Source organism: Setaria viridis, chromosome 9, assembly GCF_005286985.2.
Source record: "Setaria viridis chromosome 9, Setaria_viridis_v4.0, whole genome shotgun sequence".
NCBI classification, from domain to species: Eukaryota; Viridiplantae; Streptophyta; class Magnoliopsida; order Poales; family Poaceae; genus Setaria; species Setaria viridis.
In genome coordinates, this window is record NC_048271.2 from 15,856,024 (window position 1) to 15,871,059 (window position 15,036).

General features: G+C 44.7%; 2 protein-coding genes across 3 annotated transcripts; both read left to right on the forward strand.

Moving 5' to 3' along the window:
- Positions 1-6,695: 6,695 nt before the first annotated feature.
- On the forward strand, positions 6,696-9,821 carry LOC117840516 (uncharacterized). Of its 2 annotated transcripts, none has more exons than XM_034721030.2 (3): positions 6,696-6,907; positions 7,377-7,970; positions 8,993-9,821. In XM_034721030.2, exons 2-3 carry the CDS (start codon positions 7,473-7,475, stop codon positions 9,623-9,625), a joined length of 1,131 nt encoding a protein of 376 aa, XP_034576921.1. In that variant the 5' UTR covers positions 6,696-6,907; positions 7,377-7,472; the 3' UTR covers positions 9,626-9,821. The 2 variants fall into 2 exon arrangements, with proteins under 2 accessions (XP_034576921.1, XP_034576922.1); XM_034721031.2 differs by having other exon boundaries at positions 7,456-7,970.
- Positions 9,822-11,450: 1,629 nt separating this feature from the next.
- Positions 11,451-14,195, forward strand: LOC117840600 (basic transcription factor 3). The gene is made up of 6 exons (XM_034721121.2): positions 11,451-11,609; positions 12,498-12,565; positions 13,050-13,198; positions 13,297-13,353; positions 13,621-13,659; positions 13,827-14,195. The coding sequence occupies exons 2-6, from the start codon at positions 12,498-12,500 to the stop codon at positions 14,009-14,011; spliced, it is 498 nt and encodes a 165-aa protein (XP_034577012.1). The 5' UTR covers positions 11,451-11,609; the 3' UTR covers positions 14,012-14,195.
- The last annotated feature ends 841 nt before the right edge of the window (positions 14,196-15,036 follow it).

Here is a 15,036-nt window from a genome sequence, read left to right on the forward strand (position 1 = left end):
GACCAATGTTGATATCTCAACCTCTGAGCATCAAATACTGAGGAGGCGCCAACTGCTGTGGACGTAGCGACTACTTTTGTAGCCCTGGAGCAATGGGTTGTTGGTGAAGCAACGATTACCTCTGGTGTTGTGACTGCAGATGTAGCCCCGAGCCAGAGATAGAAGCCGAGGCGGCGACAGCTCTTGATGCCATGGTCGTCAATGCATCTTCCCAAGTTGGGACATTGACAAGTCTTGAGATGGTCCCTTATGCAAGCACGAAAGATGGGACTAGCTCTAATAGGAAGATGACTCTGGAGGACATCCAGCTGATCGATGATCCATTGCTGAACCCAGAGATGATAGCTACTATCATGGAGATGCACCGTCATGTCGGCACTTATGCAAAGGTGAGTTGAATTTGCCTTGCTTTGCTGGCGCAATATTTTCTAGCTTGTACTCATTTGATAGTTCGAGTACTAATTTCTGAGTTCTAGGACTTGATCAATCGCTCCCGTCGCAAGTCAGAGATGCTTGAAGGGTATGGTGATGCCGTACTCCGTGCTGAAGCACTGGAAAAGGAGCTTGCTAAGGAAAAATTGTATACCTCTCTCTTGATGATGAAGCACGACAGCACGACGGCAACCTTCCGGAACAGAATTCAGGATCTGGAGGACGAGAAGGAGCATCTTGTTGCTCGCAATAAGTCTCTCAATCAAAAAAATTTAAGTTGGTCTCCTCTCCTTTGATGTCTTTCGACTACTGATTGCCTCACGATCTTACACACTACATGCTAATGCTGCACAGAATATAAGAAATTGGAACCAGAGCTTCAAGCGTTAATCACCGATTGGAAGAATGCTTTTTACCGGGTGACAGATCAACAAGATAAGCCGGTGCGTCATATTGAGAAGTTATAGCATGATCTGGAGAAGGAGACGCGGATGTGCGAGGATAGTGAGGTTAATTTGGTCAATGCCACGAAGACCATCCGAGAGCGCGAAGCTGAGCTGGAAACTTCCAAACTCTCTCTGAAGGAGATATCTAAAGCGGCCCAGCCAATAGCGGATATGGTGGAGCTCCAGTTGAGGGTGTAGAGCCCCATCCGCTATCTGAAGTACTCAAGGACGTCTGAAGTACTCAAGGACGTGCTAGAAAAATTCACCAGCTTTATTCAGAAGATGGCAAAGTCTGTCTCCAAGCAATTGCTGAGCTTCGTCAAGTCGTTCTATCCTCAAGTTGATCTAGCTCCTGTTGCGGAAGGTACATCAGAGGATTTCTCTGACGAACTCTTTCAAGAGTACTTGCAAGAGATGGACCCCATTGCAGAAGAAGTAGCCAATCATCTAATCCTTAAGTAGTTCTATATTAAAGCAAACATTAGTTCTTGTTGCAACCTCTGCTGCTTTCGACTTGTTGTTTTTTTAGTGCATCTTACAATCTTCCCTGATATTTGCTCGTACGATAGATGTTAGTGTCTGAGCACAAGGCTTCTTTGATCAGCCTCATCAGATGCACATTGTAGAGTACTTTAAGATCGCATTCTCCTTTTGTGGGTTGCGAGTACTCAGGCTATCTAGTAAGTAGACCTCTAGGCGAGTAGTCTCTTCAGGGTTTCGTTGACTAGAGCCTATCTTCACAACCTCTCTAGGTTGTATTGATGTTGTGCTCTGAAAAACCTGGAACTGCGGACTTGTAATTACAAGCTGCGACTAGATAGATTTATCTCGTAAATAGTTACTCAAGTAGTTAATTAACTCCTGAGGTACTGATGGCTTCTTTTTTTGCAAGCTGCTAAGGGACAGATTTGTCCAATGAGTTAACTAATTCATGAAGTTTACTACAGACTTGCTTTACAAGCCACTATTTGGACAATTTTGTTCAGTGAGTTAAATAACTCATTAAAATTTTGCAGACTTGTCTTTACAAGCCGCACTTGGGCAATCCCAGAGAGCTCAATAGCTTGTTGTAGTTGTGCAGACTTGTTATTACAAGCCGCGATTTGGGTGATTTTGCCTAGGGAGCTGAATAGCTTATTAGGAGTACTACAAACTTCCTTCTGCAAGCCGTGATAAGGCAGAGATAAGTAGTCGAATAAAAATATGACTGCTTTGCTGAGTTGTAATTCCACAACTAGGGCTGATGGCCAATTTACATGAATATGTAAATCAAAATTAGGGATAAAATCGACAGAGCAGCTTGATGTTCCACAAGTTGTCAACGTCTTCACTAGAGAGATGTTGGAGATGATAAACGGTCTCTCCCATGGTGAGTTTAGCTTGTGTAGCCCCTTGATGTCTTAGATACGCTTGAGGACCATATCGCCTATATTGAATGAATGTTCTTTGATGTTGCGATCATGATAGCGGCGGATTCCTTCAAGGTACCTTGTAGACTGGACGAGTCGCTGCACAGTGAGGTTCTATGAGGCTGTCTAAGTCTAGACACCTTGTTTCTTCTATTGCATCCTCCTCGTACTGCTCGACTGTTGCGATTTCCACATAACGTCAGTAGGTAGGATAGTTTTGGATCCGTAGACCAGGAAGTAGGGCGATTGCCCTATAGGCATGCACGGCTGGATACGTAGCCCCCAGAGGACATTGGGTAGTTCTTTGAGCCACTTGCCTCCTTTTGTGTTTCCGATATCGTGCAGCCTTTTCTTGAGAGCTTCCAGTACCATCCCATTAGCACACTCAACCTAGCCATTAGCCCATGGATGAGCGATAGAGACATACCAGATACCGATCCCACTGTTCTCGCAGTATTCTCAGAACTTATGATTATTGAAATTGGAGCCTAGGTCTGTGATAATGCGATTGGGGAAACCGTAGTGGTGGCTAATTTAATCGAGGAAGTCGAGTACTCTGTGATAATGCGATTGGGGAAACCGTTGTTGTCGCGAACTACATGGTGGAACTTCATACCAGAGAATTTGTTCTCTAGCTTGTGTACTTCTAGGCAATACGCATCCATATTCTCCTTGTGACGATCCCACTCATCATTGACTTGATTGATCACCACTAGTGAGTCATCGTAGACCAACAAGCGCTTGATTCCTAGCAAGACTGCCAGGCGGAGCCCATGTAGAAGCACTTCGTATTCAGCTTCTATGTTGGATACTTCCTAGAAGATTTGCAAGACGTATTTGAGTTGTTCACCTTTAGGAGATATCAAGAGTATTCTTGCACCGGTTCTCTTGAGCTTGAGTGATCCGTCAAAATACATGACCCAATGCTCTAGACGCTCTGTTGGTATTGGTATTTGATTCTCCCGTCATTCTACCATGAAATCGACTAAGGCCTGGGACTTGATTGCAGTCCTCGACTAGAATTCTAGGGTAAATGCTCCGAGTTCTATCACCCACTTAGATATTCTTCCAGTGGCATCCCGATTGTGGAGAATTTCTCCAAGAGGGAAATCTGTGACGATGGAGTGTTGTGTTCCTGGAAGTAGTGTCGTAGCTTGCGCGAGGTGAGCAGTATTACATATAGCAATTTCAGGATTGGCGGGTATCTGGCTTTGGAATCTGACAACACCTCACTGACGAAGTAAACGGGCCTCTGTACTTTGTATACATGGTCTTGTTCTAATTTTTTGTACTTTGTATAAATGGTCTTGTTCTGGTTTTTCGACGACAATCGCCGTACTAACGATGTTGGTAGTCGCGGCGATGTACATCAACAAGTCTTCATTAGGGTATGGCACCATGAGGACCGGTGACTTTGATAGGAAGTCCTTTAATTGATGTAGGGCTTGATCTGCTTCCTCGGTCCACTGAAATTTGTCTTACCGCTTGAGTAGTTTGAAGAAGGGTAGGTCCCGTTCTCCAAGCCTTGAGATGAATCTGTTAAGGGCCGCTATGCATCCAGTCAGCTTCTAGACATCCTTGATGCCTGATAGGGCATGCATATCGGTGATGGCGAAGATCTTCTCGGGGTTAGCTTCAATGCCTCGGTGACTAATGATGAACCCGAGTAGTTTCCCGGAAGGCACGACAAAGACGCACTATGTCGGGTTGAGCTTCCACCGGAATTCTCGCAAACTTGCGAAAGTTTCTTCTAGATCTGCAATCAGGTCATCGGGATTTCTGGTCTTTACAACCACGTCGTCCACATACGCCTCCATGTTGCGGTGTAGTTGCTTCTTGAAACACTCCTGGATGGCCCGATGATATGTCACGCTGGCATTCTTCAGCCCGAAAGATATTGTTGTGTAGCAAAAAGCTTCATATGGGATGATGAACACGGTCTTGATCTGATCTTCCTCTTTGACAGCTATCTGGTGATACCCCGAGTAGCAATCGAGGAAACAGAGAAGGGTGCATCCAGCTGTGGAGTCGATGACTTGATCGATCCTAGGGAGCCCGAAGGGATCCTTTGGACAGTACTTGTTGAGGTCTGTGTAGTCGACATATATCCTCCACTCATTGTTATTTTTCTTTCGTACCAAGACGGGATTGGCGAGCCACTCTGGATGATAGACTTCTTATGAAGCCCGTCGCGAGTAGTTCGGCTAGCTCTTTCTTGATGGCTTCCCTTCTGTCTTGGGCGAATCGTCGTAGTCATTGCATTTTTTGTGTAGCTTTTGGATTCACGTTAAGTGAGTGCTCGATCAACTCTTTGGGCATCCCCGGCATGTCCGCTGGTTTCCACGCGAAGATGTCTCTGTTGGCCTAAAGGAAGCTGACGAGCGCGTTTTCCTATTTATGATCCAGTCCTATGCCGATCGGGGCTATTTTGGAGCTATCACCAGTCTCAAGGTCAATGGCTTTGATGTATACTTCACTTGCTGGCTTGACCTTGCTTGCCCCCTACTTCTTTTCTGGGATTTCGAGCTCTGACATGGACAGCTTCTTGGATGCGGCGAAAACTTGCATCATCGAGTTTGGTACTTGGGTAGTTGCTACTAGCTCAACGGTTTCTGTGTCACAGTCGTACAACCTCTTCAAGTCTCCACGCAGGGAGAGTACTCCCTTGGGTCCCGGCATCTTGAGTACTAAGTATACGTAGTGCGGGATGGTCATGAATTTGACCAATACTAGTCTTCCGAGGATGGCGTGGTACGATGTTGTGAAGTCCGCTACCTCGAACTGGATGTATTCTATCTGGTAGTGTTCTTTGGTCCCAAAGGTAACTGGCAAAACCATCTGTCCAAGGGGTATAGCCGCGTTGCCCGGGACGATCCCATAGAACGGAGAGTTCGTTGGGGTGAGCATATCGGTGACGTCGAGGCCCATCTTCTTTAGTGTTTTGACGAACAGGACGTTGAAACCGCTGCCGCCATCGATGAGTACTTTAGTAAGTCTGGAGCTAGTGACAACCGGGTTTAGGACGAGGGGATACCGTCCTGGGTCTGAGAAACTAGTCCATTGGTCTCTGATAATGCGATCGGGGATTATGGAGCAGGACGGCGTAGTCTACAAAGACAGGAATTAGTCGAGGATTAGAAAAGGATTAGGAAAGTACTCATTGTAATAAGAGTAGATCTCTTCTAGTCGTATCCGACTAGTATTCTTGTAACTAACTGACCTGAAACCCTACCTCCGGCAATATAAGGTGAGACAGGAACCCTCCAAAGCAATTCAATCCAACCAACACACAAGACGTAGGGTATTACGCAATCTAGCAGCTCGATCCTATCTAAATCGTGTGTCTGTGTTTACCTTCGAGTTCCTAATCTCGACAAGCCCTACTAACCAAAATATTACCTCGGGCACCCCCCTCGGTAGGTTGCCGGGCCTAAACACCCACACTAACCTTTGCGCTTCAAAAAAAAACTAACTTTTGCTATACAAAACAATTTCTATTGAATATTTTTGATAAATAAAGAGTAAATTTCATTATGATTTTTATACTTCCTGCGTTCTCATCCCAGTCCAGGTGCTCTCAAAACGCACAGTAGCAATTCTTAAACTTGTCCCGCTTTCCAATCACCGTTCCGATACTCCAAAAATGAATTAAAAAAACATTGCCCTTAAACTTATCGCGTGTTCTGGTTCCATACCCTATGCTCCCAAAATGCATTCATACCTGGATTCTTTTTTTTATTTGTTTCAAACTTTTAAGGTTTTAAAGTAAGTTCGAATCCCACTCAAACTTGATCTAAAATTTGTGATTTGAAAAAAAAAAGAGCAAGACTTGGGCTAATTTGTCGTCTCTAAGCGTGCAAACAAAATCCCCGTTGAACCACGTCCACAGGTAGTGGTAGACCGACCCTGCAGAAGACCGAGGGAGGATAACGACAGGTCGTTCCCTGACCAACTTTGAAACGGCTCGGCTCCGGTCTTATCTTGTGGGCTACACGGTCGCGCTGCCGTGCCTGGCAGATTTGGTTCACAGAAGCGTACGTGTGCCGGGCTGCCAGCTGGCCGCGCCTGGGAATAATGTTGCTGTATAGTGCAGCGGGACGCTTGCCAACAAAAATTGTAGTTTATGCAGCGCTCCTGCATTATTTCAAAAATTGTAGTTTAGGACAACGAGCTCGACCGCGACATAGTAGGTAAAGTTTACGCTCGCATAGTCGCATTTTTATTTTTTTTTGAGGGGGGCTCGCATAGTCGCATGGCCGGGTATCAGGAAGGAAATCGCCATGGTCCGGCAAACACAAGGCTTTGGGCCTTCCCCAATCCACCTTATTATATCCTTCTAGTCCATATAAGGCCCACCTTTCCTGCACATTTTGGCCCGCATCTTTTTCAAAAACTTTCTGATTTAAGGAAGAAAAAGATCTGGGAAACACATCCCTTCCGAATTCCAGCCCCTGGCCTCGTCCGCCGTTTCCAATCCAAAGTCTCCTTGCTCGCCGCCGGCGCCGGCCTTTCGCCGGACCGCCGCCGCCCCGCCCTAGACCGAACTGGAAGAAAGTAACCGTCCAGGGTGCATAAAAAGGGCAACTTTTCTACAGCTTGCTCCGGCGTCGCTATGTTGAGGTACCGCGGCCGCGATCCCCCACCCAACCTCTCTTCTCTTCGCTTCTCCCTCCTCGACCTGCCGTGTAGAAAGGCAAGGAGAGTCTCGATTCCGGTGGGCACACGGTTGTGGGCCCGTCGTGTGGCTTCGATCTTGGATCGGCCGTGGCCCGTGGTGCTGGTGGTTCTTGTGGTGTTGTTGGATTGGTGGGGTTAGGGTTTCTTTCCCCGATCTTTGTTCGTTTATTTGCGGTACTCGCTGCCGTCTTAGCATAAAAATCATGTTTAGATCTTGCTAAATTGCGTTAGGAGGATTGGAAAAATTCTCCCTTTTTTATGCATCGCAACTAAATCAAGTTATTTGGTCATCTTGGAGAGATGGCGTAGATTATCAAGAAGACAATTGATTCAGTGTTTTTGACTCGGATTTGCATAGTGGAGGAACCTGGATTCATAAGTAATCATTCTCTATTTCTTGTGCTGTGTGCAGGTGGCTGATGGTTTTCGATCATCATTGACCGTTTGCAGGACAAAATCCGTGATTTGATCTTAATAATTTCATTTTGCAGTTGGATCTCATTGATTTATGTGCTTTACATTCCTTCGGTCCCAGAACATGGCACAAGCATGTACTGTTTCGCATGCTGAGAATAAACGCAGTCTACCAGCATGGATGCTGAAAGCAAGCTCAGGTAATGAAGTGCCAAAGACAGAAGACCGGAATAGGCAAGCATTGGAATCTAACGTGAAAATAGGGACTGTGGATCCAACAAAACCTATCAAAAGGAATACAGGAAGGCGGTTAAAAAGTGTGGATTCAGAGGGTGCTAGTGAACTGGTAGTTTTGCAGCGGTGTCAGGGTAAAGAAAATGCCAGAAGAAAGAGCAAGGGTGCTGTCCAAGATGGAGTTGAAGAAATTAGGGATGTACCTATTAAGAAAGGAAGAAAAGTGAGCGAAGGAGCTGCTCCAAAGAATAACAGGAAACGCAAACTAGAGAATATCAAATCAGAAACATCATCACCAGTATCAGTTGATGATGATGTAGAGCTTACTGTGGAGGACCTCCTGAGCATAGCTGAAGAGGTAAACAACAATTCTCACTAATTCATACTTGCAACTTTATGGGTATTGTTATGTAATGGCCCTCTTTGATTTGGCAAATATACGATGGCTATATGACTTATTTGATCGTGTTGTTCAAGTAGAGGGTCTCTGATTTTAAGTTGATCACTTGTAATGCCGATATGCATTTGATTATTGACCTAGGATGAGAGTTATGTTGTGCGTTAACATCAATGTGATCACAATGAATTATTTTTACTCTAGCCTTCTTGAGTTGCCTAACAGGTACCTAATGTTTCCTTGCTTTTTCTCTACCTAAAAATGAGGCTAGTTTTATTGTAAAAATGGCAAGTTGGAAGGAGGTTATACTAGTTCCAGGGAGGTTGACTGTTTGATAGGATCATTTGGTAGATTTTCCTGTTATATATTCTTGGAGGAAATGGCAGCGCATATTATTCATATCAGATATGGATAAAGTTGTTGTCTGGTTGCATTTGAATTGCGAAGGTGACCTAATTTGTCTAGTGTCTTGAAACATTCTTGTATGCAACTCTCGGACCTAAGTATGCGCATGTAGATGTACCCTTGTAGTCCTGGCCTCCTAGCGTTAGTCCAGAGACATGGCTTAGCTTATCATAATATGACCTTTCTAACTTCTCTGCAAGAACTGGAAACTTAAAAATGTGATATACTTAAGATGTTAATGACATAATTTATTAGGTGATAGAACTTTCTACTCGATAGTTTACCCGACTTTGCTCCACTTCTCATCTTGCAACATATTTGTGCATGCTACACTAGTATCTGCAACTGTAGCCAGATACATCTTTTTCATTCAGTGCAGTTCTAAACTCCTAATAATAGTCAGACGTGGCTTAGCATAATATTTCTAACTTCTCTGCAAAACTGAAGCTTATGTTAATCACAGACTTAGCGCTGAATTTTCTTAGGTGACCAATTCGGTTTCCTGAATTCCTGACAGAAGTTTTAACTTGAAGAACTCTGCACATGTGACGATATACTGATACAGTTTCATTTTACAGTATGTAAATGCTGATAAACAGAAGCAGCATGAATTTGAAGCCATGAAGACTAACAGACGCAAAGAGAATTTCTCATGTCCAACTGAGGCAGGCACAGGAGTATCAGCAGTCAATGATCCACCAAAGAAGGGATTGTTGCAGTGCACAACAGCCACAAGAAATACAAGATCGAGTGAGCATACAGAGGAGAACAAGAGCCATCAAGAGCTGCAATGTTCGTCAAGATGCGAAACAACAGAAGATGTTGCTCAGGATATGCTAAACCTGTTTCTCGGTCCTCTATGGAGTAAGCCTGCAGGCTTTTCAAAAAATTCTGAGCCTGTAGAATCAATAACTAGGAATACGAATAATCATATGCCAGAGGAGACAGACTGGCATAGCGAAGTGCAAACGCAGGGGGAACCAGTGAAGAAATCCATGCTGACTGCAACTATAAATCATGTGCCAAAGAAGAAAGGCTGTTGTAGCGAAGTGCCACCACAGGGGGAACCAATGAAGAAATCAATGCTGACTGCAACCATAAATCATGTGCCAGAGAAGAAAGACTGGCGTAGCGAACTACCCAAGCTGGGGGAACCTGTGATAACAAAGAAAAAGAGCAGCTTGAGAGATAAGGTGGCCTTGTTTCTTTGACTACATCTGATGGTTCTGAGCGTGTACATTGCCTGTAAATATGCCCCTATCCCACGGGATTTTATTTCACATATAATTATATTATTTGGTTAATAAGCTGGCTTCTCGATAATGTAAGCCCGACCTCTTGGATGTATTGCTCTTCCACGTTTGTTGGGATGGTATTCTTATGTGAGAATAAAGGATATTGGGTCCATTTTCTGTTGTTGGAGTACGTCGAAGTATAAACTGTGCCCGTGCCCAGCATGCAGCTACCATTGTAACATCTCATGTAATCGTTACATGTTCCGGCCTTCAGTTTGAAGATCTTACCATATAGAGCTGCATAGCTGACGTACGAACTGCAAAGTGAACTTCATCAAACAAGGAAACCGCAGCAAGGAGAACTTCACTAGTTTTAAGGCTTTTTAAGGATTTCATGCTGTCGTTGGCATTGTAAAGATGGCACCCATGCCACGTCCGCATGGCTTTTTTTCATTGGACTTGTTGTACAGGCTACCCTGAGAATGTTTTTGTTTCAAGCTCAAATGTTCGCCCCGCACAACACGATAATCAGCTTGCTATTTCAGGGCGTGCCGCTCGGTTAATTTAGTACTGTAAAATGAATTGCAATAAACAGTATGCGAGGCGTAGGCCAGGCTCGGTTCAGCTCGAGCTGATGATTCCCTGCTTGTATCGCTCGCGAGCTTGTAAGCAGAAGCAACATGAACTCCAGAGTAACGACGATTGGACACAAAGGGCAGGAACAAGATAGTAAACGCTCGACCATCGATGGAATTGTTGCAGTGCACAACAGTCAGAAGTTCCGAACAAATTGAAGACCAAACGAGCATGGAGAAGACGAAAGCAAGATCCAGAAAGAACTGCAGTGTGCAGCAAGGGTAGTCGAAACAACAGGCAATGTTGCTCTGAATATGCTAAACCTGTTTTTCGGTCCCCAACAATTACAAATCATGTGACAGAAGAAAGACGGCCATAGTAAAGTACAACGGCAGGGGGAAACTTGTGACTGAAAAAGAAGAGCAGTTTGGATGAGGTTTGGTTCGGCTGTCTTCTCAACAAATATTTTGTGAACCTCAGAGCAAAAATGCACTAACCAAAACATATTAGAAGAATAATTCTCGGTACATTGCTCTGTTAATATTATAAAATTGCAGAATAAAATCACTGTATTCGTCCAATTAGCCAGGGCTCAAAGATATCCCAAATGATATAATGTTAATTAGAAAATGAAAAATTGGTCAAACTGTTAAAGCTCCATCTACTCTCTCAAGGCCCCGAACCCAATGCCATAGGGCCCATAAAAACAAGGAGCTGGGCCTCGGCAAGAAAACCAGAGTTCTCTCCTTCTCACCCAAGGCCCGCATGCCACTCCACCTTTGGCATCCTTTTTCATTTTTCTATTAATTTCAAGAAGGAAAAAACAAATACCGAGCTCATTTTTTAATTTTACACTTGTTACGCATTTTTTTTGTTTCTACACATATTAGCAGCGTTGATGAATCAACTCGCAAAATCAGTGATTTAATCTGATTCCCCTTCCAAAGTTATACTCTAAAATTTGGCAGAAACTTACAGGGCCCACAGTTTAATTAGCCCGAAGTGACCGCTGACCACCGACTGGATCGACCTGAGACTGGAAGAACGAAAGCCACCAAACAGGCGAGCGACCACGCACCCGGCACCCGGCACCCGGCAGGCCGGCACCCGAAGCCGAGCACGAGCCGCCCTCCACTCCCGCACGAGGCAGAACCCGCGGCTCCCGTCCATCACGAATCGGACGGTGCTGATCGCCCCAAGGTTAAAACCCTAAACTAGAAAGGGGCTTGCAGTGGCAGCCAGCCAGCCAGCCTCCCGAGCCCTATCCTTTTCCCCTCCTCCCCCGGGTCCTCTCCCCCCACTCCTCTCCTCTCTCCTCCCCTCACCCGCGCCGCCGCCGCCGCCGTAGCCGCCGCCGCGGCTTCCCCTCCTCCCCCGAGCCAAGGTGAGCTACCTACCACCCCGGTCCCGTGCAGTAGCGACGGTAACGTGACTACCTTCCTTCCTTCCCGCATCGAGGACTAGCTGCGTTTTGCTTGATTTTGTTCGGCCTAGGAGCGGCTGGATCTGCACGTCTAGCCGGGCTACGTGCACGTGGGTTTGGAGGATTTGAGTTGTAACCGAAGGCTATCGTCTGGGCTGTTTTGTTGGTTGATTTGTGGTCGGAGCTAGCGGGGAAGCACTAGGGCTTGGTGGTTCCGATTTTTACTAGATTTGCGGTATTGTGGTAGGGGAAAGGGGTTAGCTTGTTCCGTTTTGATTAGGTGATATGATGTTTGGTAGCAGCAGGCCAGCAGCCGTCTCAGATTAGGTTGTGTTGGGCCATGTAAGTAGTCATTGATTGATTTTTCATACTGTGGGTTAATACTGTGGTAGCATTTTTGTGCTAGGTAACAGCTGCATGGATACTTCTAGTAAATGAATGAGCAGTTAGCTCCAGGGAAGTTAGATTAAGAACATATTTTTGCAATGGCTCAGCAGATGTTTTCTTTGTGGCTTCTCCCGTGCAGTTGCAAACTGCCTCCGCCATGTCAGCTGCCTTTGTATTGATGAACTAGCTAGGATGCATGCTGTTGGTTGTTTGAACTGGTTTCCCTGTTTTTCGGTTCTGTGTATCGTTACTTATTTATGTCACGACATGACGTTGTAATTGGTAGATTTCTTTATTTCTTCCATGCAGCTGTTGTGGCATTAATTGTCTGATTATGCCTTCTGTTTGCGCTTATGTTTTCTGCAAGCGCTTTCCGTTACTTCTTCGGTGCACTTGAACTACATGTTGTACTTAGTGTGTCCTGGCCACTGCCTGATTTTTTTTTTTTTGTCTCACGTGCAGATGGATGTTGAAAAGCTCAAGAGGATGGCAGGTGCCGTGCGCACCGGGGGGAAGGGTAGCATGCGCAGGTGCTTATTCTTCTCCTAGACTTATTCATGATGATGTTTTAACAGTTGTGCAGAATTGTGCTTTTTGTATTAGTTCCTTTACTTTGTGTTCGCACATGCATTTCTGTTACTTTCACAACCTGTTCACATTGACTTATGTGGTGCAATTAATCATTTGTTTAGCAAGATTATTTGTGCTGATTACCTTTATTTATGTGTGCTTGTTATTCTTACCATGAATGCACTTGCCTTCTATCATTTCTTACCTATGATACTGTCAGAAGACTTGTGCAATTTATACTGGTATATAATCTGCTATGATCTAAAACTATAGGCGAATGACATTATATTAGTTCAAATCATGTGCAATTTGCTGCAAATCAGCACCTATGCATGCTGGTGCTGTCATATATGGTATGGTACCCATGATGTTTTATAATTTAGCAATGCTAGCAGGCTAGGAACCTCATGGATTGTACTTATAATGAGTTTTGATTGGTGACAGGAAGAAGAAGGCAGTCCACAAGACTACAACCACAGATGACAAAAGGCTTCAGAGCACCCTGAAAAGAATAGGAGTGAACACCATCCCTGGTATTGAAGAGGTGAACATCTTTAAGGATGATGTTGTCATTCAGTTTGTGAATCCTAAAGGTGAGATACCCTAACACCAAAATGTCAGCTCTGCAAGACTAGCTTTCCACTTCCTGTTCTTTTTTTCCCTAACATTTGGTTTTTTGGTTCCCCACCAGTGCAAGCTTCAATTGGTGCTAATACATGGGTGGTCAGTGGAACTCCACAGACAAAGAGTATGTTCTTCGTGACTTGCCTTATTCGCTTAGCTAGCTTCTGTTAATATGCTCTTTATAGCCTATATTGTTCCTTCTGTTGTGTGCTGGCTTTCTACTTAACTAGTTATCAGAGATGTCTTGTATTCACTGTCACATCGGCAGCTGATTCTGTGTTACACATGCCTTTCGTCAATTTTAATTTTACAAGGAAAAATTAGTTATGAACTTCTTTGTGCTAGATTAACATTAGAGTATTCTCATGTTTGCATATTCTTATTTGAACAGAGCTGCAAGATCTGCTTCCATCAATCATCAATCAGCTTGGTATGTTTCTCTTCACCTGTTGAGTTCAAACTTCAAAGTCAACAGTACTGTCTACATGTCCCTTCTTGTTCATGGTGTCCCCACCATTTTTCTATTAACTTGCGAATTGCTGAGATCTCCTATGTAGTTATGACTTATGAGCACCTTTAATTGTTCCTCCTATTCAGGTCCTGACAACTTGGACAACCTGAGGAGGCTTGCGGAGCAATTCCAGAAGCAGGCCCCTGGAGCTTCAAGCGCTGAGGCTGGTGCCAGCGCAGGTGCTGCTCAGGATGATGATGACGACGTTCCCGAGCTTGTCCCTGGAGAGACATTTGAGGAGGCCGCTGAAGAGAAAAAGGAGTCCTCATAATTTTGCTGCGTGCCTGCTGTTGTGAAGGGTTTATAAGTGTCAAGCATTACCATGAGAAAAAGACATCCTGTTGAGAACTCTGACCTACCTTATTTGTGCCCGTGGTCCGGTTTTGTCATGCACGAGAACTTGGTCGGATGTGTCGGTGGGATTTTACATGAAGTATGCCTCTTTTTTCTACCCATATCCTCGTTGCTTTGTGTGCTTCTGTACCATTGCCCTGGTATTATGACGTGTTATTGTTGAAGTCTTCCCGATGGTTAATGTCTCACTCCAGCCATGGTTTCATGATTCATGGAGATGAGATCATGAGATACCGTACAATACCAGGGATCCAGCTCACCCTATTTTTTTTTTTTTGAAAAGGAGGATCCAGCTCACCTGTCAACTGTTATTTATTTATCTCGGCTGCAGGAAATTTCTCTTGGTTTCATGCGTCTATCCCTTATCTGGTTGATGAACCTGCTTCAAGTAGATGTTACTCTACTCCTACATGTACTCGCGTTGGAGTTTGATCTAAGATTTGTGCCTTGATATGTCTGAAACTTTAAGGTTAGCATAGACTGTAGCCGCAGGAATATACCCAAATGCAAGACCGCCGCGCTAGCCGGGCTCCCTTATCTTGTTGACCGACCACACAGGTCTGATCGTCCAGATAGATCTTGGCATGCTGAAGATGAAGTCAGCCAGAGATGGGCTAGTTTAGCAGGATTTCGGCTCCTCTGAAAACAGCTCCGGTTCCTCCTTTTGGAAAATTGTTTGGCAAAACAGCTCCTCCGTGTAGTTTAAAATGGTTAGATAAGATATGAAATACCCATAATATCCTTTCTTTTTTCTTTTCTTTTTTTCCTTCACCTTTTCTTTATTTTTCTTTTCCTTTTCTTTTTTCCTTCAACGGCGTGTAGTTTAAAAGTGGCGCGGGAACGCGTGCGGAGGGGTGAAAAGCGGCGCGGGACTGTTGTGACGTGAGGCAAAAAGCAGGCGCATGTGGGACGGAGCTGCCGGAGCCAAAAATTCCGACTTCG